Genomic DNA, 25,166 nt, shown 5'->3' with positions numbered 1-25,166 from the left:
TCATGGCATGTATCTTGTCACTCCACTGATCAAAGCTGGGAGCCTTCCTCCAACCTAACTGGCTCACTCTCCTTAGGGAGGAAGAACTTCCTCCAGTCTCGGGTGTAGGATGCATACCATTGAATATGCCATGACAGCACAGCAAAGATCCGAGGCCCAACACTGCACTGGCATTCAAAGGATGCACATAGAGGGTTTCCACACACAGCAGCCAAGTTTAAATGAGACCCTGAGTATGTCTACAGTCACATAGGTACATCTTATAAGCACAAAAGATGCTTGTAAGCACAAAACCCTTGTGTTATATTTAAACTAGGCCTAGAAATCTCATAGTTCTGAGATGGTAAATGCATTCAACAGGTGATGGCTAACACTGACCACTATTAAAGCTGGACCATTGGGCAAGGTGACATAACTAAGGCTGTGATCTTAACTTTTTTTTTACTTTGAACAAAGCTGCACTGGAATAGGATTAAAGTACACATGTTTATGATTAGAGTGTGAGCCTTACCAATTTATCATCTACACAGAGAGCTGCTGAGGTAAGAAGAGTATATTAAAAAACCTCCCAGATATTTGATAATGACCTATTCACATGACCTTTTTGAGACAAAGACCATCAGAGGCTGGTTTTGTCCATTTGCCTGGTCTCAGCAAACTAGCTGGTGATGTTCAAATAATGGTCAGCGTTTTGCTGCCCAGCACTTTGAGGTCAGGATAGTTGACTCTGCAGGCTTTTTGTTCTTTGGGATTAGAGGAGTTAATCAGAGTGACAGTGACTTCTGACTTTATACAGTTAAAAAGGTCACAAAGTTGGGGATGCATTGTTTTCCAGCCAGCTTGCAAAACAATGCACAGAGTGCTCACAGCATCCACATTGCACTGTGCATCCTCCCATGAAATATCAACCAGCAAGAAAATGTCATCACAAAGCATGAGCAAAAGGTCACAGGGTCAGGTTATATTTTTACTAAGACATCTGGCCTGTATTTCATACCACTCTTTCTACAGCTCAGGGATAATACATTCTGCTTTGGTGTTAACTACTGACTTACAGATCAAAGGGTCATATCCTCACTGAACTTGGAGCACATTTGATGAAAGCTCTTCTGTCAGGGGCGCTCCGGGTGAGTGAGCAAAATAAGATTCCCTCTATCGGACACAACCTATCAGAAGCCTCATGTGGGGACAGCTGCTGCTATATTATCACATGCCCACAAAAAATGATAGACCAAGATACAGAGTTAATGTTAACAGGCGGTGAACTACTATGAATTTCTGTATACTTTCTCTTTTTAGCCATCAAGCTGCAGCTGACTTATGGTGATCCTGAGGGGCTCTCAAGGAAAGAGAGGTGGTTTGCCACTGATTAGCAGCCTTGGACTTCCTTAGTGGTCTTCCATTCCAGACAGAGCATGCTTAGCTTCTAAGATCTGATGAGATCAGGCTAGCTCTGGCTATCTAGGTCAGGGAATACCTTCATTAGGGGATTGGGTATATTCCATGTCTCACCATCCACCACTTTCACAAATCTTATCAGGAACCAACTGTGTTGAGTCATATGTGGGTATAAACTAGAGTTTCTGAATCCCCTGGCAAAAATGTAATGAATATTCTTAATGAATGAACGTTTTTCACCCCGAAAGAAACAAGTCGAGCATATTAGAAAACAGAAGAATACAAAATGCATTCCATCTGGGCTATGCTGATTTAAGAGATGGTAAAAGCAAGAATCAAAACCAACATGTCTGAATAAACAAAAAGAGAGAAGCTTTTTTTCAGTTGCAGAAGATTTTTACTCACTGCCAGAGGGGCTCAAATGTGCAAAAAGTGTGGACAAAAAAAGGAAGCCACGGCTATATGTTTTCCTGGAGTATAATGATCTCACAAGGTCATGTGATTTACAACAAATCAGGAAATTTTGCTTTTACATTTAATATTGGACAAAAGTTTACCTATGAGTCATTGTGAGGAGGAAGACAGAAAGCAGTTTTTTCCAACAGAGAATGATTAACACTTAGCTGTGAGTGTCTGGAGGGGTTTGGCTTACAATAGATTTAAACAGATGTAAATTTATATAGTTCCCACAGGGATCCAAAGACAAGCTGATCCTGTTATTATATTATTATATGGATTATATTACAATATGGCACCATCAACATATATTCAAAAAGAAAACCAAAATTAACATCCAAAGCAAGCTTACACATTTTCCACACTTTCAAACAGGCCCAATGCAGCCAGTAAGGTAATTCTGACTTCATTTTTATTACCTTTTTCTAGCAACTGGATTTCTCAGATTTCTTTCTTGGGGTGGGAAGAATCCTGGATTGTGCCCTGCAGGATCAAAAGTTGAACATTTGCTACTGCAATCATCCTTGTTTGACAAACAGATGTGAAAAGAGGTCTGAATGCTTCTGACTCCACAAGCCACAATTTTTTTCCTCAGTACACGTTAACTGGACAGGAGCAGAGGAGTGAACACCTTAAAGGAAAGTTGTTTTTCTGGTATGACCAGAGTGCCTTTGTTGCCCTTATGGATAGAAAGAGCAACAAGCCAAATCTTGGATGGAAACACAAAGAGTCCCATTGAAAACATATCTGCTTGATGGGTGGCAGTAAAACCCTGAAGTCCCGCAGCAGGTACAGATGAATTCAGGTGACCTCTGAATTCTCACATCTGCTGAAGCAGGCTCTTGCCTAGGAAAGCTCATGTCCCAATGAACATGCTCATCTCTGAAGTGCTACAGCTTTTAAATATTACAGTGTGATCCCATTCTTACCAAGCTAGCAGGTCAGGATATGCTTAAAATTACAGCCATTTCTGCTACTCTAACATGCATTTTGGTACTAAGGCAGGGAGGTGATTCAGCAGCCCTGACATCCAGGATGCTTTTGCTGGAGTTACCTTTTGTCTCAGTCAAATTAGAGAGAATGGAACATCTGCTAATTAGGAAGCCTTCCTTTAAGTCCTTGATGTTACCAGTCTGGAGGGTAGCATTCCTTATTGTGTGCAGTCGTAATTTTGATTCTCCTCCCTCCTCTTAGTTCTCGGCTACCATCACTAACCACCTTTGGCTCTGATTAAGACAGTGTGAATGTCCATGACGTTTGTGCCTGTCAGGCCTGTCAGCAGAAGGTGACTCCCGCTTTGGAAGCTGCTGAAGAAGGTGTACGAGTCGTTATTTATCAAAAAAGCCTCCACATTGAAACCAGCCTGCTCAGCCTCGCCCACCAGCTCCTGGCTAGAGAAAGCTCCAGCTGCCTCCGTCGGCCCGTCTTGTCCATCAGTGGCGCCGCTCAGGAACAGAGCTTGGTACTTGTCAAGGGAGCTGCCGTGCCCAGATGACTTTGCCCTGTGCAGCTCCAGGGCCACTCGCAGGGCCAGTTCTTGGTTCCTCCCACCTTTCCCACTTCCTGCCAGCTGCACTGTGGTCTCCCCACCAGCCAGAAGGCAAACAGGTATTTCTGCTTGGGATCCTTGCAAAATATTTAAAGTATCCACCAGATTCAAGCCTGGAATCTCTAGCTCTTTTGCAAGATTTGAGAGAGCTTCTCCCACCTTGCCCTTTAAAAGGTCATTTCCAGTGGCTCTCAAGCAAACGAGCTGAATGAACAGACTGTAGAGGCAGGCAACAGTGCTGACCTCCCCACACACTGCGTCACTCAGAACCAGAGTCAGGTAGCCCAGATTCTCTGCTTGGCGCTTGGCTTCCTCTAAAGCAAGTCTGTTGGAGCCAATGATGACATTGTGGACATGGACAGAGTCTGTGGGAGGGACATGCTCTGTGGCCAGGTGAGAGAGTACTGTATGCACTGATTCCGGCATGACGTTAATCAGATCATACTTGGCCAGTATCTGGAAACAGTCCTGGATGTTGGGAGGACTGATGACGGTGGGGCCGCTGGCTATGAGGTCCACAGGATCCCCAATGATATCAGAGAGGATGAGGCTCACCACCTGGAAGCAAAGAAGGCAGATCAAGGATTGTCACAAACGTTCAACACTGCCCGCCTGGAATCTGAGCCTTAATTGCAAGCATTGGCTAGGTCTCCCCTGTGTGTTAATCACCCAATCAAGTGATGAGCTGTGTTTGTGGAAAAGCCATTACCGATCAACCACCACAGAGTGTACTTTCCCTATCAGCTCAGAAACGACAGGTTTCGATGGAGGAAGTATTTTCAGCAGAGAATCATGGAGGAGGCTGAAATCCTAATCAGCATTACTAGGGAGCAAGTCAATTTGAATTCTATGGGATTGACATCTACAGGAAAAATGCTCAAGATCATGCTGCGAGTGATGTATATGCAAATGTGAACCAGTGTGAACAGAATCAATTGGGGGGATGTTCTAAGTATGTGCAAAGGTGCAAAAATCAGCATTCCAAGTTGGCAGTGGCAGCGGGTACCACAGGTATTTTAAGCAACCCATGTGTCAGGTATGCTTTTTGGCTGTGTGTCTGCTGTGGAAAAAACTGGTGCAGATCCAACCACCATGCTTGCCATATAGAGCAGCCCCTTTCCTCCTAGTCTGACCCAACTGGTCCCCACTCCTTATTTTCTGGTGAGAAATCATTCTTTTTTCTCAGCCAGTGATTGGAGGTTTCCTCACTCCTTTCTCTTCAACTGGCTAAATGATGGGTGCAGACTTGTGAAAAGTCAAAAGAATTACAAGTTCACACATTGGTAAACACTTGTATATACACATCCATCATACTATGCAAACTATGGAAAATATGAATTAAGTAACTATACATATACACTCCATTTACACATTGGTTCCTGCTGCATAAATTGGGGGTTTTGCATAATTTTGGGGATTGCTAAGCATTGAATTTCAGCTCCTCTGCTAAAGCCGTCTGTTCAGTTAACAAACTAGATTCTATTGCTTTTGATTCTGAAAAAGCAGCTTCTGAGCCCTCATGGTTATACAGAAGCAGTGTGAAAATAGGCTGGTAAGAGCTTCAGAGGCTCCTGCAGATTCACAGACCGTCACGCTTCTGCACTCGGAACGGCTCTCTAATGCCCATTTTGCCTGACTTTGTCCCCATCATGATCCTTTCCACCAAGTTCTCTTGCATTTCAGTCCTTGCAAACGTACCCAAAAAACCAACCACATTTTGTTAAAACTGGCCAGAAGAACAACACATACACACACTCTATGTGCAACAAGGATGATTGAGGGACTGGAGCATCTTCCTTATGAGGAGAGGCTGCAGTGTTTGGGACTCTCTAGTTTGGAGAGGAGATGTCTGACGTCTGAAATTTTTCTCTTTCTCACAATACTAGAACCAGGGGGCATATATTGAAAATGCTAGGGGGAAGAATTAGGACTAATAAAAGGAAGCATTTCTTCACGCAACATGTGATTGGTGTTTGGAATATGCTGCCACAGGAGGTGGTGATGGCCACTAACCTGGATAACTTTAAAAGCGGCTTGGACAGATTTATTGAAGAGAAAGTTGATCTATGGCTACCAATCTTGATCCTCCTTGATCTGAGATTGCAAATGCCTTAGCAGACCAGGTGCTCGGGAGCAGCAGCAGCAGAAGGCCGTTGCTTTCACAGCCTGCATGTGAGCTCCCAAAGGCACCTGGTGGGCCACGGCGAGTAGCAGAGTGCTGGACTAGATGGGCTCTAGTCTGATCCAGCAGGCTCTTTCTTATGTTCTTATACTCTCTCTGTCTCTCTCCATAATTTATTCTGGATGCATCATTTTGGACTTTCTTGGCACACACTGTGCACAATACCCCTTGCTGCAATCTGGAGGTGGAAAACCTGCCAGAAGAGATGCATAGCTATCAGGTAGCCTTTCAGGTCTGGAATGCATCTAATGTATCCCACCAGCCATCTGATTTGCAGTCACTGACACTGATAAGGACTTAAGCATGCAGCACTTCTATATCCACCACATTCTATTTCTACCTGCTCCCTTCATCTGAGCGGAAGATATAAACAGTGCCCCTTTGAAACATTCACAGACCTCATAGTTAGAGGCAACCATTCACACTCACCTGCGCTGGGAAGGCAGCCCGTGCCAGCCCTCCACCTTTTAACACAGACAGTGATTTCCGAATGGTGTTAAGCTCCTGAATAGTGGCTCCTTTTGAAGCTAGGAGCTTGGTAACAGTCTCCTTTTCTTCAAGGGTGACTGGTGGGGCCGGTGCAGGCAAAAGTGCAGACCCCCCTCCTAAAACACAGAAGAAAGTCACAACCTGGATGTTTTTATATAGAAGGACTGCTCCTCACAACCCAGAGACAAACCATTCACAGGCAGCAAACATGTACCAGAGAGAGAGAGAGAGAGAGAGAGAGAGAGAGATTTCGCAGCCATCATTTCCCTCTTTGTATGAACAGAAGCAGATCTTGTCCTCAGTATGAAAACCATATACGCAGTTTATTGCAACGACAGCCAGCAGTGCTTTCAAACCTGACGGTTAAAACAGGATAATATGTGAAGCCCCTCTGAATGCATTATTAATATTCACTGACAGTGATACAGGGCAGTCGGGGCAGTCTGTAAATGTTGCTAACACAAGCAGCTTGTGCAAAAAAAGACCCAGTGCAAGAACACAGGATTTCCAGCTGTATTGAAGGAGAGTCATTGTGCAAAACTAGAAGCCATGCTTCTCCTGAATGCAACTGGGCTGCAACAGATGGCTAAGCCCCAGCCCTGTGCTTTGGGATGCCAACCACAGCTATGGCTGCCCTGACTGCATAAGGACAACACTGCCTGGCCAAGGGATGCATAGCTCCACCACATCACTGAGCAGCCCTTCAAGGAAATGTCAGAAGCAGCTGGACCATCCAACAAACCAGGAACAAGTCCAGCAGGTCACAGTGGGCTACTGGGCATGTGCTCAATCAAGCCTGGTCCATATAAACAACCAAACGGGGCCAGAGAGGAGGCTCCAGGCTTTCTCCAGGCTGTGCAGGACAGCAGGAAAGAAAGGAGGAGGAACAAGGTTCAGTTAACTCCCCTCGCCTCTCTGGATCTGAGGTCTCTGACGACTTAAGAGCATTGGAAAGGCCATGGAGGCAGACAGAGAGGACCAAGTAACTGCACACACTGTGGATCCTCACAGTGGGGAAGGAGAGGTTAAACTCTTCCCCCCGCCCCACCCTTCCTCGCCACATCAAACACTTTCCTCATGACTGAGTCCAGGGCCCCTGGACTAGTATTAGTTCCAGTAGGGTAAAAAAGACAAACATCCTCTCTTGCCCTTTTAGTCTCTGCAAAAATAAAATCTGGAAATTGGCAGCACCAGTCTCAACTGAGGAAAGCTATTGGAAGAGAAGAGTTTAACCCCACACCCTCAACTAAAATTATTTCATCTCATCACTGCTTGTCAAGTCTGTAGTATAATACATCATGGGACCTGATCAGAGATCCTCAACATGACATCTAGTCTGATCCTCCTAATGAAGTCCTCAGATAATGGTTCTGGCAACTCGACAAATGGGAACCATCCAAAAGACCCAGGATTAGCCACAGCAGATCAAACCGTGCATGCTATCTGTGGAAGATATCTGTGTGGTCCAAGTGAAAGTGTGGTCATTTGGAAAAAGTAAGAATTGTATTCGGCACTGAAGAATAGATGCAGATGGCAGGTTGGTGTAGGTTACAGTGAAACATGAGAGTTCTTCTCAGCCATAGTGGAAAGCATGGGGGCAAGGTATCTAGCATGGACCACAACACCAGGAAAAAGGCAGTGCTTTGCTACTCCCAGAAGGTAAAATACAATGAGGCTATTTGAGAGACTGCCTTTAGAGGGGGACTCATTCTGCATAGCTTGCCCTGCTGTTTCCTTGCAGATTGTAAGGGTGTATTTGGTCAATGGATCATTGCTCACTCTTGCTCATCCCTGCTACAATCTCATAAACAAGCAGGCTTTGTCTCTGACAGTGAGGAAGGGGATGATGAAGTTCAGTATGAAGAAGCTGAACTTCACAGGAAGGCCTGACCGTTGCTTAATCAGAGATGTGTTTGAGCAATAAATTAGTGGTGAAAAACAGACAGACTGGTGAGAGTTTCTTCCCAGCCCCTTATAGAATCACTGATAGCTTACAAGGTGCTGGAAAGCAAGGTCTGCATATCCACCAGCACACAGTGTTACCACTAAGCCTCACAACACTGTTCCCTACTAATGGATGGGCAGGTTTGTATGCTAACAGATTAGTTTGCAAGCCACCATTATGCTTGTGCTCTAGCTGGGAGATGGAGACCCCTTCCCTCGGGGAGATACAGATGCCTCCTATCCCTACTCCTTGTTTTTCAGGATCTCAGACTACTCAGGACCTAGAATCTATTAAGCCTGGAATCAATAAGAGAAATAAGGGCATGAAAAAGGATCTACAAAGAGGTTGTCACTGCCTTAGGGGCTTTGAAAGACCCTTTGAGGTCCTCAGTGGCAACCCTACCAAATTCCCCACAAATAATTCTGCCAGGAATCCGTGGAGTTGGATCCCATGGGAAAGATCCTCCTGCACAAAGGGGTGAGGCTATTTTTGCCTCTCTTTTTTTGTTTTGTTTGCAGGGCTGTGACTGCCCTTTAGCTCCCTCCTCATTCTGCAAATGGGAGGTCCCCCACCCTCTAGGAGCAGCATACTGACGGGTATCGTAGGCTGGAGGTTTAAGGGAAAGCAAGGAAGTTGTATTTCCATTCATGGGATTTTGACAAGGTTCAGCTCACGGCTAGGAAGGGATGCTCCTACTTTGAAACTGGCTGCTCCTCCATATCTTTGGTATGAGCCTCTTCTCCTGTTGCTTTTAAATTGATTGCTCAAGGGTAGGGAAAGTTCAGGTGGGTGTAATGCACTGGGGAAAAAACGGAGCAGCTGAGTAGGAAATGTCAATAGAGAGGAGGTGAAGGTCTATAAAGAAGGAGATTAGGTGACAAGGATACTTACGCTGAAGGCATGCAGGGGAGGGTGGGAGCTGTTTTGGAGACTCAGGGAAGAATTGGGGGTGCTCAAGTCTAGGGCAGAGAGTTCCAACTGAAAGCAACGATGGTGCTGGCAAAAAGTCTGATGGGCAAAAAATGAAAGAATGGCACAATGGGATTGGGTGGGAAAAGGGGGGGGGGGTTAGGTAGCCACTGATCCTCTCACTTTCCCACAAATAAATGATATGTCGACCCTAGATGAGAAGGTTGACGGTTGAATTCTCTTGACTTTGTTGCTCCCGTACTAGAAAAAGCAGCACAGCTCCAGGGGGGAGAAAAAGAGAGAAGGATTTGCAGTCCTCATTGTTTTATTGACCTCATTCATAATGAGAAGCTCTTTAAAAAAGCACCAGCAGTCCAACCTAAATATAGAAACAGAGATCCGAACTGCAGCTAAAAGCTTATGGCAAGTGACACAGAAGGATGGGAAGGAGAGGGTCAACAAAGGAAAGAGAAAATAGCTCCAGCAACAAGGTTCATGTGGAGCTTGGGCACTGGATGTCTGATCACAACTAACAGGACGAGATGTGATCAAGAGAGTCACAGAAAGGGGAGAGGGCAGCTCTGAAGCACCGTATGAATTCCAACACGGCCATTAAAGGATAAACACAGATCTGAGCCACAGCATCTTCAAAATAGGACAAATCAGACCCCAAATGAAACAAGCATGTCTTTTCATCACTCACGAAGGATCTAGCAAAAGGTTTTTTTTAAAAAAATGGGAATTTTGCACACAGTTTCTTTGAAAAAAAAACAGGTTGTGGCAAGATTTTAAGGGTCTACAAGACTTTGCAGGCAGAAAGAACAAAAAAGTAATACAAAGCTCCAGGAAACTGCCATCAAACAGCCCTTCTACCCTGACAGACTGAACCACGGTGTGGGACTCTTCTGCATCCCTTGTAGGCGAGGGACCTTCACTATGACCACACTGGACTTGAGAGAATCATTAAAAATGTAAACTGTCCTTACAGAAGAACTCTCTTGTGAGTTAAAATGTGGCAGTACCAAGTTAGGCATCTGAGAACATGTTCGGACACATATGTATGCCTTTGCTGTCCATTTCTACACATGAGAAGTGTGAGTGCCTCATTACAGACCACCTTTACCCCTAAGCTCCATAACAACTGTGGTGGTCTTTGGTCCATCCTCCTCTACTCATCAAAATAAAAACCAGGATGGCACACAAAGGCACTCTGATATGGAAGCTCCTCTTCCTTCAGGGCCACAAGAGACCGAGAGCTTTACTGCCTGAAACGTGTTTCATTTAAACAGGCTTCCAGCAGTTGAGCATAGTACAGCCCTAGGTCTATGGAGTATCAACAAGACAATGTTGTATCGCATAGATCTTCAGTGGCTCAGTACTCTATTTTGAGAGTCAGTGTGGCGTAGTGAGTCAGAGTGGCAGACTCTAATCTGGAGAACTGATTCTCACTCCTCCACATCAGTGGACTCTGATCTGGTGAACCAGGTTTGATTCCCCTCTCCTCCACATGAAGCCTACTGGGTGACCTTGGGCCAGTCACAGTTCTCTCAGAACTCTCTCAGTCCCACCTCCCTCATAAGGCGCCTGTTGTGGGGAGAGGAAGGGAAGGAGTTTGTAAGCTGCTTCAAGCCTCCCTTTTGGTAAAAGTGGGGCATGAAAACCAACTGTTTTTCTTCTTTTAAATGAAAAAGGTCGTCCTATCAAGCAACTTGCTGGTCATGGTCCCTGGGCAGTGATACTTGAACATTATCAGATATTTGGAATTGTGTCCATTTATCTAAAAGGCCTTTTGAAAACTGCACAGGTGAACTGCCTCTCGCTGTGCAAATTTTGCCCCAGATGCAACTCCTCTTCATTTCTGCACCAATGAATGCTACTCCAAGCAAAAATGATGGTCCTTATGGATTGTTCTGCCAGTACACCTCTGCATCATCTTTCTTTGCGCCTACAGGTATGAAAACTGTTTCACATAAGTACGTTAACTTGTCACCCATTATAGCTTTTGTGAACAGCCATGGTGCTTTTTTTCATAGGAATGTGACAAACGGTGCCTCTTACTTTTCCTAGTATTTTAGCCTCCACTTTTCACATTATTTTCTCTATGAGTAGATATGACTGCTGAATGAGGTTACACGTCATGTACCTGATGGAATGGCCTTGAGCTCAAGCTGCGTTAAAATAAGATGCCATAAGAATTTTCATATAGCAGACGAGATTTACCCAATCTGAAATTGTGAAAATGTGTCACGTCATCACACACCAAAAATAAAGGCGATACAGAACATCCTGTTAAGTTGCTTCACCTCCCAATCAGAGCAAACCAAGGGCCACTTTCTCTGGTCATCCAGTGCCTAACGTTTCCATCTTAGCGCTTTGCTTTAAGATTTTCTGAGTCAGGGCTGCCACCTGCTGGATGAAGCTTGTCTTGATGCTTCCAAATTTTCAGAAACAAAAGCAAAAGCACTGCAAAGCTTGAGAGGAAACAACAACATAAGAATAGAAAGCTAACCAGGAGAGTATTTATCAGGTGAGACCCACAGATCTCAAATTAACCTGCACAAAAAACTGAGGCAGGAAAATTTGAGTGAAAGGCAAGAAAGAGGGAAAAGTTACATAGCAAAGGGGAAAAAACCTGTCATAACTACATGCCAGAATTACGAATCTGTTAGTGAGGTATTTAAACTAAATATTCCCAATTACAATATTTTTCACAAGAATGTCAGTGGAAACCATGCTAGATCAAATCAGAAATCTATGTAGTTCAACTACTAGTTTCCCAGTGGCTGGGATGGTGTGATGACACACTGGGATTCCAAAAAAGGCAGCTTCCTCTGGGATGTAAGAGCAACAAAAACTGAGAACAGGTGATAGATGCACTACCTGCATCACTTCTGACATCATGTCCAAAGCCAGCAGATACGAGAGCAAGAGCCGTGCCTCAGACGGCCGTCCACTGCCTGTTCCAAGGGCACATTCTAAAACGCATGCTGTGAAACTACCACCAGTGTGAGAGTTGCACTGGGAACTACTCTGAGCTGCTTCATGCTCCCATTTCGGCTTTCTTTGCAACAGACATGACCTAGTTTGCCCAGCATGTTTTTAGAGCAGCTTCTTCCACGAACAAGAAGAAAACAGAAATCAGACTGGGAAAAGGACGACTGTCAGGAGGCAAATGGAAGAAAGGAGAAAAAAGACAAACAGAAGAGAGGAGAGCTTCAGCACCTGTTCTCAAATGCAAGGTATTACCTGAGATCAACACTAGAAGAAGGTCCTCTGCTGTCAGGCCCTCAGCCAGTTCCCGGATGGCGCTAGCTGCTTTCAGAGATTCTCTGTCGGGAAGGTTGTGCTTCGCTCCTTCCATGACCTGAATGCGACTCTGGGGCTTCAGCAACATCTCCCTGCAGAGTTTGAAAAACAGGTGAGCAGGTCTCTCCTGACTACCCTTGCCTGACTCCCATTAAGAATGGCCTGAAAGACGAAGGCTCTACAAGGCAGTCAAATGCAGACTGCTCCAGAGCCACGTCGGGGCTTGTGACCCAGCCTGAGTACTGATTTACCTCATCCATGAATTTTCTTTTTCATTAACCAGTCTTTTTGATCCATACATTTCCATTTAAATATTTTTTATCAGAGGAAAAATTCTGACTAAAAAATCAGTGACTGCTATTGCCTCCTTCCTCCAGAAGGGGCAGTGCTCCAAACTCCAAACTCTGTCCAACCAAGATTCATCATGGTGAATATTTTCAAGAGCACAGCTACCTTTACCATGTGCCAGTGATCCTGAAAAAAAATCCCTCTTTAGCCACTATGAGTGAGTCTAATGAACTGCTTAAACAGAGTTAAGGGGCTACTTAAGGAAGTTATTATTGATTCAAGAAGATATTTATTATAACAAGGTCAACAATTCTGAACTTTCGTTACTGAATGAAGATTGCAGTATTTTTAGGCGTCTAGGCTTGATGAGATGCTCCACCTTAGAAATACATCTGAAAGAAAGCTGGCTCCTCGCAGCTCAGAGAACCTGCACACAGTCCAATAGCACTACTGGGTCAGGGTTTTTCTCACACAGAAGACTGATGATAACGTTTAGCTCCAGGGCAATATAGGCTGGTGTTTGGATCTCCGCAAAACAGAGAACCCCGCAGAAAAAAATTCAGTCAGCACTCAGGGCCAAGCTAGATGTGGCAACTGGAGAACCAGAGCTGTTTTTAAAGGTTAAACTGCAGCTCTGACCCAGCTTGCATCAGCGCCATGGCACAAGATGGTCACAGCTATTTAATGATCCAAATTGCCACCCTGGGGCTCTGTTTGCCCCATACAGATACCTCTCCCACTCCAAACATTCACAAGACGCACAGCAGCTAGGAAGGATTCAGATTGCAAAAAGGAAGTTTGGAAAGTATGGCAAAGAAGAGAAGGATACTTGCAGTCTTTAGCTTCTTAGAGGAAGGAAAGGATAAACAATTGGCAGTTTGGATCTCTGCAGTTATAATTTTTAATCTCTAAAGCAGCGTGGCCATGCCACTGACATTCTCATTTGGTCCTTAGTTACACCAAGTGGCCCTGCTGGCTGCTTCAGAGCTTCTGTATTAGGAAGGCTGAACTTAGCATCCTTTATGTTCTTTTGGTAAAAAAGCTTCTCCATAAGGAAGGGTTCAGATCCAAGGAATTAAGACTGGTGAAACAGTGAGATCAAGAGTGAGCCTAAAGTTAAGTTAAGCCAGAAAGAGTCCCAGTGAGAATCCTAGAGGCTGACAGAACGTCCACTCCCCACATCTTTCTGTTTTAGCCATTAAGTCCCAGGTGACTCATGGTGACCCCTGATGGGGTTTTCAAGGCAAGAGATGATGGGAGGTGGCTTGCCCTTGCCTGCCTCTGTGTCACAACCCTGGGATTCTTTGGAGGTCTCCCATCCACATACTTGCCAGGGTGGACTTTGCTTAGCCTGAGATCTGACGAGATCAGGCTAGCCTGGGGCTATCCAGGTTAGGGCCCCCATACCTTAGTTTGCATGTATTGTCAAATAACAGGGCACTGCTTCCTCACCTCATTCCTTTCTCCTGCAGAGTTGCCTGAATGCCTTGAGGAACACTAAGTATTCCTCTAGCAAGGTGGTTACCAACTATGCTTTCTGCCACCGCTGCCATGCCCAGAACAGCCTTCCCGAAGCCAACCAGATACAAGTTCCTCCTCAGATCAAAAGGCAGACCGTGGACCACAAGCCTGGGGTGTCTGCCTGTCTCCAGTACCAGGGCCTTCTTCAACATGGGACCCGGAAGGACGGTGTCAACAGCGCTGCGGAAGAGGTGTAGCCCATGTTCCATGATGGCCATGTTGAGAGGAGCTGCCCCACTAGCAGAGTGAAAGGCTGGTTGCCAGCAAGCCCTGCAAACTCCAGGTAAACTCTACCAGGCAGAGACCATGGTTTTAGTGTTAGCCTGCAATGGTAAACCTGCAACAACAGGTAGAAAATGTTAATATTTAAACTATGATTAAAATTGTGGAACTACATGTTGCCACCTAATTCCATTAGCCACCTTGGTAGCCCTGCCTGGGCAGAAATATGGGATGTAGATACTGTAAATAAATAAAATAAATCCTTGGTGCTGTGATAATTTTTTGTAAATGCAGACAATGGAACTATTTTTTTAAATGGTAAGAATGGTGCAGGGAAGGGAACCTTTTGATTTTATTCCTTACTGGAAAATGCTATCCCACAGTCATTGTTATTCCTTCTGAGACAAAATATGGGTATTGGTAAATTTTCCACCGTGAGGATAGAAAGATATCCAGGGTTTAGTGGTTCAATGGGAAAACAGCAAGGGAATAAAGAGTTAAAGAGCCATATCCCAACTCTGCATTTGCAAAAGAAAAAAGAAACTTTATTAAAATGGTCACTGAAGTGAACATAACAAGTACTTCTGCCTTGCGGGTGAGACATGAGTGATGAAATCTGTTTATCTCCCACCTGCCAGCTTACCTGTCCGACAGAAACTCTGCCTCCATCCCAAAGTGTTTTCTTGCCTCAGCCTCTAACAACATTAATGCCAGCTTCCTCGTCTCCTAAGAAAGTCCAGAGGTCTTCTAGTCCAGCCAATCTAATGGAGGTTAATAATTAAAGGGTCAAGGCCTACCAAAAAAATCTTTGCTTGGGAAACTAGGCAAATCAGAAGCCCACAAGACAGAATACTTCAGAAAACCATAGGCATGCCGAACTGGCTTGTTTCCCAAAAAGGTATAGGATATGCTGAAATACTGCAAGACAGAAAGGCCATAAGGTTACTGCTTTGTGAGGTTAGGGTTACAAAATAATGAGGCAAATGGGAGAGGGCTCTTTAAGGATCACTTGGTTCAGCAATATGAACACTGAAGGATGACAGAAATAAGGATCGCCATTATTCTTCAAAAGATTTTCTCCTATCACCAAAGATTTTCTCCGAGGACACAACACTGCCTGCCAGAGACTAATCAGCAGGATCTTTAACTAAATGGCCATAGATGAGCAAATAAGCTTCCAAAGGCCCTCTGTCTGCTAAAGACCACCATCTAGATGTAGACAGACTAGTTCATGCTCCCCACTTCTTTAAGCAAGAGGAAAACTGAGAGTAGCTTTGTCAGTCCAGTTTCTTTGGGTGGAGGAAATACTGAAGATCTGTGGTGCTTTTGAAGTATCTGTTTGCTCCCAAATATACAGGTTGATAAGGTGGAAAATCATAGGCAGACACTGTTATCTTCTAAACTGCACCAGGCCACAGATGCAAGAGTAGCATTGCTAGAGGATCCCCCCCCCCCCCCCCCGGCTGTTTCTGTCAGCTAATTCCAAGTTTAAAGTATTGCTTTTTTCTGACCAAATCACAAAATGGCAAAAATCCTTTCTTTCAACAGTTCTCAGCATGCCTGCAAGTGAGCCTTCAGGTGCTTCATACTGAAAGCTTAAATACACAGGTCAACAATGCTGCTGTGTTGTGTTTATGATACCCAGCTCTGTTTTTCATTACTGGGCAATCCCAAGCATCTGTGGCAGATCTAAACCAGTGTCGGGAGTCCAGGGTAGGAGGATGTTGTGAAGCCAACTGATTTGAAACGTGGACATTTATCATCCTGCTGTACAGTTCAAACCTGCTGGCAAAATCCAGGCCTGACAACGGCCATGCGATAGGTACAACCTCCTTTCCCGAAACTGAATAGATTTACTGTCTAGGTGAGCTTCTTGACCTGGTGTTGTTCCAAGAATCTTATGTTGCGGCTGTAGCCAGAACATAATGTCAGATGCATCTGATACAGAGACTGTGCCCTTTTCTGACAGAGGATCTTGCCCGTCAAGTGCACATGTCAGCCCTGCTTGTAGCCCCACAACAACCTCTCACATGCTACTGAACAACCTTCAGTGCCCATTTACTGGGAAAATGAAGGCATCATCCACAGGTGTTACTTATATGTGACAACTGCAGCCATTGAAGAATTTCCATAGCTGGCTTATGAGGGTTGGCCTCATAGTTGCTTCTTGGGCTTCACTCTAGGACACAGCAAGGCAAATGGGTATATGCATAATACTTTCTGTTGAGCCCCCCCAACAACCAATAACTTACCAGAGCTGCAGCAACCTTTTTCCCCTTTCAGTTTTGGAACCTGAGTCAGAATCATTGGTCTGACTTTAAATTACAGAGAAATTGATTTTGTTTAGTGAAGTTAAATGTGTAGTCTCCTGGCAACCGGTGAGTGATGAATCTGGCCCTACAGCACATTTGAGTTTGACATCTTTGCTTTAGAAAATGTCTTCCTTTATGTAGCCCACCCCCACTCACTACCCTGGCACTCGGACGTTTTTCTTCTTATTAGAGAGGCCATCAGGGGGAAAATGTCAGAATCGTACATCTTTCGGAAGGGGATGCCCCCCCCCGCCCCTCCACAACTGGCTGCCTCTGCTCTGCGGAATGAGCTGACTGGCAACGTTCAGCTACGCTCAACATCACAGGCCTTCACAAAGGCCTGCAGGACCTTTTCCCACATTGTAAAATACTTTTATGGAGACTGGTTCCTTTATTCTTATTATTCTACAATATTATTATTTATTCTGTAGTGGCCTCATTGTACTTGGCACTACCAGGTCCCCGTCCTGAGGGGCTTTCAATCTAAATGCTGACAATGGGGCGGCCCATAGAGGGAGGGGAGCAAGAGGGGAAAGCATGGGAGGAATAGATGCAGTTCCACCCACTGAAGCTCCATTATTATGTGCTTGGCTTCATGCTGTGAACGTGCGTTGCCCTAACGGGTTTAATCTATTGTCATTAGATGGTAGTTTTACGGCTTCCGGTGCACGGCTTCAGTCTGGGAAAGAAGGGAAAGCCAACCCACCCACCTCCACTGGCGGCTTTAAACAGAGGAGGCTGTGACCTTGTTTGGCACAACAGAGTGGCTTGGCCCACAACGTCACCGTCGGTTTGCTACAATGGGAACGGAGGCCCTCCCAGCAGCAGCTGCCTTCCTTGCTTCTGCTTACTGCTGTTCCCTCCTGAGCAATGAAACAGCCATTGCAGCCTCCATAAATGTACATAATTTATGATCAGCACTGAGCTGAAGCAGAATTTCAACTTATGACAATGACGAGAGCCAGCCCAATAGATCAGTGAAGTTTTCTTGTTTTTTAACTTCTGAGTCTCAGTTTGGAAAGTGGTCCAGAGGCCCTCATTAATCTTTGCAGAGATTTGCTGAGAACTGCTTCTCCAGTGACAGGATTGCTCGGGGATTGTGACAAGCTTAGATTAATCTTCTTTAAATGAAAACTTCATGAGCTGCCATTAATGAATAATGGCCCCAATCTGCATATTAATTTGAATAAATCATCATGATATGTTCTTCTTTGGAAGGCTCTTTGTCATTCTGCAGCCGGCCGCTGGCCTGAGCACCTATACATGAGACCACAGTTGGTCTTGGGCTTTTCATGACATGGATCAGAGGTTCTGCAAAGAGGGCATTCTAAATAAATATGAATCGGTGCACAAGCACATTGCACAGCCGTCTTTTTGCCTGAAACAATAAATATAAAAATCAAATACATTGTTACTAAAGAAACAGCCACTTCAAGAATAGAGATTTAATCAGGGCTGCTTCAAAAAACAAAATTTGGGTTACCTGTACGGTCATGCCCCTGGAAAGCTATAAAACACTCAGACATCATGGGTTAGATTCAGTGATTGATCAGTGATAAGTGTTGATAGTGGCAGATATTTCCTGTTTTGTCTTTTCCCTCAACAATCTTTTCTGATCCTGTGAAAATTTATTCCTGGGGGTGTGGGACACATGAACTGATAGCCAGACACATTAGAAGGCTGCAGTGGGGAGGATAATAAAGCCAGCATCCATTAGCTTTAACCAGTTGTTACCAAAACTATTCAGGTTAAAAAGCATGAACCCAAAACTCTTCCATTCTCCCCTCCTCCTGTCGTTTCCTTGCGGACTTGGGAAATGATGGGGAGAGGACTGCCCCCACTGGCACTTGTCAAGTGCCAGAGGGCTTACCAAGCATCGGCAGGGACAGATGCTCCGTGCTACCCTTCAAGCTCTGTGGCGCATGGAGGATCTGGCTATCCCTTCCTCTGCTGGTGCTTCCCTGAGCCTTGGAGAGCTAGAAGTGGACCTTACCTACCAACAAGGAAATCTACCCTTTAATCAAAAGTCACAGCAGTAATCTCACAATACAAAACTCCAGTGTTTACTAACAAATTTTTGCACATGTGCTTCAAACATCCTAGACATATATTTGTAAATTTAATAAGCGCACAGGCTGTAAGTATAAAGCCTCCAAAGAACCAAGAGGTTCCAGAATGCTGCCATCTGCTGACAGAAAGAGTGAAAGCCTGCAGAACTGATATAAGGTCATCCAGTCCAGCGTTCAGAGCTCAGTGGCACAGAGTGCTAAGCTGCAGTACTCCAGTCAAAGCTCTGCTCATTGGCCTGAGTTCGATCCCAACAGAAGTCTGTTTCACGTTGCTGACTCAAGGTTGACTCAGCCTTCCATCCTTCCAAGGTCAGACAAATGAGTACCCTGCTTGCTGGCGGTAAAATGTAGACAACTGGTGAAGGCAAAGCCTACCTAGTAACCACTGTGATGTGACATCACCCCATGAATCAAATGTTTTACGCTTTACTTAGTCCAGTGTTTCTCAGGCTGTGGATTGAGACCTACAAGTGGGCTGTAAAGCCTGCGGAAGTCAGTTGTGGACTCTTGAGGGCTTATTGGAGCCTCTTCCATTCCCCTCCTTGTCTGTTCCCTGTTCAAACTCATGCTGAATCTCTGAGGTGGGCCACAGCAAGGCAGCCACCCAACCAGCAAGCCAAGGGGAGCAAGATTGTATTTGAAAAGTAGTGCAGGTACCTTCTTGCCCATCATCTCCCTCCTTTTTTTCTTTGTTCAGTTTCATTCCTTCTCCGCCTTTCCTTTGAACACCCAGATGTTTCCTAGCTGTCTCTAAGGTGCTTTTTAAAAAAAGGCCTTTTGTGAGTTGTACCTGCTGCCGCTGTTGCAATAAATGGCTCAAGGAATTACTTCTTCAGGAAAGTTTCTGGTGCTGCTGATTTTGCCTGCTTCAGATGTGCCGTTTCTTTGCTGCTGTTGCTGCTTGCTCCAGCTGTGCTTGATGCAGCAGCAGCTCCCAGGCTGCATATATACGAGGGCCTTTGTGGGATCACTGTGAGTGCTGGGGGCTCATGGGAAATAGTGCTGCGATTATTACATTCTAGTAACCCACAAGGGAGGAATATCAGGGCTGGGAAGCAACAATTTATACACATCTTCAGGCCTCACTTCTTCAGTATTCTGGGGAAAAAGAGACAATGCAGAATAGGGTTCCTATCCAGGAGGAGGAGGAGCACTTAGAGCTGGGGTCTCCAACCTCTGGCCCTCCAGATGTTCATGGATTATGATTCCCACCAGCTTTGCCAATTGGTCTTGCTGGCAGAAGCTAATTGGAATTGTAGTCAATGAACATCTGGAGGGCCAGAGGTTGGAGACCTCTGATTAGAAGTCATGATCCTAACATTCCATTTCATTGTTAAAGGTAGTTAATTAAGTCTGCTGTGCTGATTCATGAACTACCAACTAGCAACGCTCACTTTTTAAAGCTGCCATTTTGCTGAAAGAGATTTGTGATCAGTGTGGTAGCACTGGAGGAATAGAATGATCTTCTTGTGCCTTCCTCACATATGAGTCTAAATTGCTTTTCAATCCAAGAATTATCATGGTTTTCTCAAAAACAAGTCACGCCAGACTAATCTTATCTCTTTTTTTGTTAGAGTGACAAGCTTGGTAGACCAAAGGAACACTGGATGCAGCATACCTTGATTTTAGTTAGGCCGTTTCCGCACGGCCTCCTTGCGCCCCCACGCCGCCAAGAGTGCTGGCGGCGTGGGGGCAATGGCCAGCTCATGCGTCACGCTAGAGTGCGGTAGCAGGCCAAGCCGAGGTCGGCCAAGAGGAGAGGCATGGGCTCAAGACGGAGCCAGCTGCTATCATTCCTGTTTTACTTCTCACGAGAACTCACAGCCGCTGCCGCCTTTGAGCCGCTCGCTGCTGCTCCTCCGACGGAATTCTGGAGGTCGGAGGACAGTGTATCGCGGGCGGGCCCGGCGGCCAGCAGGTGACGCATCGCAGATATCGTGAGTAGAGCGGGAGGAGGGCTTATCGGCGCTTCGGGCCGGCGCTGCTTCCATCAAGGCCGGGCCGGAAGACGCCTTCCCAACAACAACCTCTTGGGGCAGTTGTTGTTTAGGCAGCCTGACGCTGCCCTGGGGGGGGAGGGAAGGTATGCCAGCGCTTGTGATGAACGGGCGGCCTGGGGGCGGCGGCTTAGCACTCACCTCTAGGTCAGCCAAGCTTATGGGGCTTCAGTGGGCGGAACCGCTCTAAGGCTCTTTTGGACACGTTGTCCCCCCCATTAAATTTTTTTTTTCTGCAAAGCAAAACTAGTAAAATATAGGCTAGGCAAGACTACTGTTGGATGGATTTGTAATTGGTTGACTGGCCAAAACCAAAGGGTGCTCACCAATGGCACATCTTCATCCTGGAGAGAAGTGACTAGTGAGGTGCCACAGGGTTCTGTCCTGGGCCCAGTGCTATTCAATATTTTTATCAATGACTGGGATGATGAAATAGAGGGCATGCTAATCAAATTTGCAGATGACACCGAATTAGGAGGGGCAGCTAAAATCCTGGAGGCAGAGTCAGAATTCAAAATGACTTGGACAGATTAGAGAGCCAAAATTACCAAAATGAATTTCAACAAAAATAGATGTAAAATACTACACTTAGGCAGACAGAATAAAATGTACAGATATAGGATTGGTGACACCTGGCTTGACAACAGTACATGTGAAAGGGATCTGGGAGTCTTAGTAGACCACAAGCTGAATATGGCAGCAATGTGATATGGCAGCCAAGAAAGCCAATACGATTCTGAGCTGAGTCAACAGGAGTATAGTGTCTAGACTGAGGGAAGTATTAGCCAAAGCCAATTCCTCATTCCACATTGATCAGGCCTCACCTGGAATACTGCGTCCAGTTCTGGGCATAACAATTCAAGAAGGATATTGACAAGCTGGAGCTTGTCCAGAGGAGGGTGACCAAAATGGTAAAAGGTCTGGAATCTATGCCCTGAGGACTTAGGGAGCTAGGTATGTTTAGTCTGGAGAAGAGAAGATGAGGGGGTGACATGACAGCCATGTTTAAATATTTGAAGGGATGTCATGTTGAAGAGGGAGCAATCTTGTTTTCTGCTGCTCCAGAGACTAGTATAAAGAGTAATGGATTCAAGGGACAGGAAAAGAGATTCCACCTAAACATTAGGAAGAATTTCCTGATGATAAGGACTCATCGACAGTGGAATACACATCTTCAGAGTGTGGTGGAGTCCCTTACTTTGGAGGTTTTTAGGCAGGAGGCTGAAGTCAATCAATTCATCTGTCAGGAGTGCTTTTGACTCGGCATATTGGCTCCGGCACAGCAGGGTTGACTTGATGGCCCCAGATCTCTTTGCAACCCTCTATGATTCATCTCTCTGATTCTCGCTCTGCCTCCCACACCTGCAATTCTCTCACAAGCTCAAAATGCCAGCTTCATTTCCTCCCTCACACCAGCCACTGGCAGAGACAGAATGTGTAGACTTCAAGTAAGATATACTGGTGTGAGCTGATGATCAGAAGAAAACAGACGGTGCTTAGTATTTAGAAACAAATGTGTTTCCCCAAAGGAGAAATATTCCACTGAAGTTAAACAGAATATGAGGGAGGGATCATTCACTTCTAGAACAGTATTATATGAGAGAGGAGCCTCGGGACTGAAATCTGAAGCATTCAGCTAAATAGGGAGCAACCCAACTAAACCTCTTTTCCCTGTCTTGGTTTCTCAACTCTACTTAAGAGGCAAATTAAGTGGGTGGCAGGAACTGGCGCCTGGCTAAGTATACCCAGGTGAGGCCAAATCCCTCCCTGCTTCTGTGTGTTTTCTCTGAAGTAAATCCCATTTAATTCAACGGGACTTTCTTACAAAGCCATCATATGGGCACTTACTGAGGAGTAAACTTCTGAGTAGGGATGCTTAGGATTATAAATTCTGATAGGGATGTGGAAGAGATGCATTAATTCTTGGTGTGCTTTTAATTAAATTTTAAATAGCCAAAGAATAAATAGATCTGGTATCGTTCAAAATTCAACAAAATCTGTTTGATGTGTCCATAATTTTTATAGCTTATGAAGCTATAAACTGCAATTTGATAGCTGAATTTTTACATTCACATAAACTGTGCAAGTACAATACATATTTCAACAAATTCCACGTTAATAAATACATTAAATATATTTTTACTTGGATAACTTGCATTTAAGTGATGGTTATAAAACAGGCAAACTTGCAGTAAAATGCATGAAAACAATGGCTGTTAAAAACCAAAGGTGCAAAACTGACATGTCAATAAATCAATGCGTTACCATAGCAAGTAATTTTGAATTTGTGGCACACCATATCAGAAAGTTGGGAACCAATGAACTAGTCAATATAACTTGGCAGGAGTTGTTTACAAGTACAGTATAGCAGCGGTCAGAACTAGTTGTAGAGAATGAACACTTAAACCTTCTGGGAGCTGAACAGAACCCCCCAGTGAATATCCTAGACCTAGAACTAAGCAGCAGCACCCCCTTACAACCACACCTTACTACTTATGCTTTCCATTTCTGTCTACAGCAGTCTTGGCCTTATCTGCCTTCTTGATCTGGGATCTTCATTTCACTGTCTTGATCCATGATTCACCTTCCCTTCCTTAAAAGATCCCTTCTCTCAAGTACACAGTCCTGCAATCCAGGAAAATGAGGGAGATCTGGCAAATTACTTAAGTTAGCAGTAACCTATTGTGATGCACTCTGGGTGCCTGGGGTCCATGGGGCCTTGAAAGGACAACCTGAGTCACTGCGTCCTTGCACTGATGGTTTTTATTTTCAGTTGACTGATCCAAGTACCTGAGGATGTGGTTATCTTCACCGCCCTCAGGATTACCATACATTGCAAAGGGGAAGAGTCACAATATTACAATCTGCCTCTTTGTGAAGAAATCTCCCTGGGACAATTCTCCCGCCCTGGTGTCCTGCTTTTCTTCTTTGCCCTTTTCGTCCTGGCTGGCTTGGCTTTCCTTTCTGCCTTTGTGCCCCTATTCCTGGCCAGCCAGCCTCCCTCCATTTCCCTTTCTTTTTTTTTATGCCTCTTCAGCTCCGCATTCCGACCTCCTTCTTGAATCCAAGTTTCTCCCGCCTTCTCTGTTCCCTGTTTGCCATGCCTTGATTTAAAACACCGGTCACAGACTGCCATTGTTCTCCCTTCCAGCCTTGCTCATTGCCCTCACACTTGTTGAGCTTCCCTGGAACACATTACCAAAGCTGCCCTGCTGCCAAGGCTAACATAGCCACACTGCTGGTTCCACCTTTTCCATCCAGGTGAGTCCATTGCCAGGTTGCCCTCCTTGCCTATCTACCTTGCATCTACTGTTAGGAAAGAAGGGGTGGCTGGTTGTGGATTTTCCAGGCTGTGACCATGGTCTAATAATTTTAGCTTCTGGTGTTTTGCCCGCACAGAGGTGTACTAGAACTGCTTACCATAACCAACTGAAATTACCCGGGATGGAGAATATACCCTGGTCCAATACTGCCCACAACCATTTGGAAAACACTGTTGGTTGAAGCTAGAATTTACTTGCTCTCACAGAACTCAACGAAAGCAGAGCTGCTAGGAGATTAAGAGGTAACTCAAATAATTCCATTTTAATCCTGAATTTCCTTCAGGGACTTGGGATAACTACATAGTTATTTGCACCTTCACTTTATTCTTATAACTGTATCTGGTAAGTTAGGCTATGATAGAGTAGCTGGCCCAAGAACACACAGTGACTTTCATCACAGTGAGGGAGAATTTGAACCTGGGTCTTCCCAGGACTAGTCTAATATGCTAAACCCAACAACACACTGGCTGTCAGGCTGCATTAAGACATCACAATAAATTGGGTTTGATCAAGCACTTGTGAGTTATGGTATGATCCAATGAACTTGGATTTCCATCTAAAGTTTGCAGCTGGCTTGTCAACTACACTTTTTCCACACTGTGGTTGTTGTAACATCTGAATTCTCAAATCTCAGTTTGATGAAGCTTATTGGCCACAGAAATGACAGAACAGGGAGGATATCATATTCTTCCTGCTGGGAGTTAGAGAGGAAGCCAAAAGCATACCAGTGTTAGTGAACCAAGCAAAACCGTGCTGAGGCTGCGAAATCAATATGGAAACACTTCCTCATAAAGAACAAGCACTTTAATTTGCCCAGTGTTAGTTACAACTTAGTGCTTGGTGAAAAATATTAATATTGAGGGCGTTGATGTGTTTTAAAATATAGGTAGAACCCAATACCCAATGATAAGATAATGAGGACATTACTGGGCATATTTTAGTATTGTTTTTATGATCCAGGTCCCATGCCATAAGAATGTAAAATAAGGGTGTTATGGGTATACTTCATTGTTATTTTACAACATAGTCTCTAAGAGAAACTACACTGAGTACTTTGTTGGATTTTCCGTTAGGACATAATTTATAATCTGGCCCCAGTAAGGAGCCACTTAGTGGACACTGATGGCAATGTTTAACTTCTAGAGCCCTTATTTATTTATAAACACAGTCTTACTTTAAAAGAAGTTGTTAAGAAGCCGT

At 44.9% G+C, this 25,166-nt stretch overlaps 1 protein-coding gene across 5 annotated transcripts in view; it reads right to left on the bottom strand.

Moving 5' to 3' along the window:
* Positions 1-1,772: 1,772 nt before the first annotated feature.
* The window catches only part of GLYCTK (glycerate kinase), a 39,362-nt gene continuing 15,968 nt past the window's right edge, over positions 1,773-25,166 (bottom strand). For 2 of the 5 annotated variants that reach the window (XM_048491310.1, XM_048491311.1), the window contains 5 exons: positions 14,909-15,026; positions 13,975-14,380; positions 12,175-12,326; positions 6,015-6,190; positions 1,773-3,961 (listed from right to left, as the gene is read on the bottom strand). In XM_048491310.1, coding sequence (XP_048347267.1) covers positions 3,065-3,961; positions 6,015-6,190; positions 12,175-12,326; positions 13,975-14,261 — 1,512 coding nt within the window. In that variant the 5' untranslated portion in view covers positions 14,262-14,380; positions 14,909-15,026 and the 3' untranslated portion in view covers positions 1,773-3,064. The remainder of the gene's footprint in view (positions 3,962-6,014; positions 6,191-12,174; positions 12,327-13,974; positions 14,381-14,908; positions 15,027-25,166) is intronic. The other 3 variants (XM_048491313.1, XM_048491312.1, XM_048491314.1) reach the window with 2 other exon arrangements.

This window comes from Sphaerodactylus townsendi, linkage group LG03 (genome assembly GCF_021028975.2).
Source record: "Sphaerodactylus townsendi isolate TG3544 linkage group LG03, MPM_Stown_v2.3, whole genome shotgun sequence".
NCBI lineage: Eukaryota > Metazoa > Chordata > Lepidosauria > Squamata > Sphaerodactylidae > Sphaerodactylus > Sphaerodactylus townsendi.
This window is presented reverse-complemented; position numbering and strand designations above follow the sequence as displayed.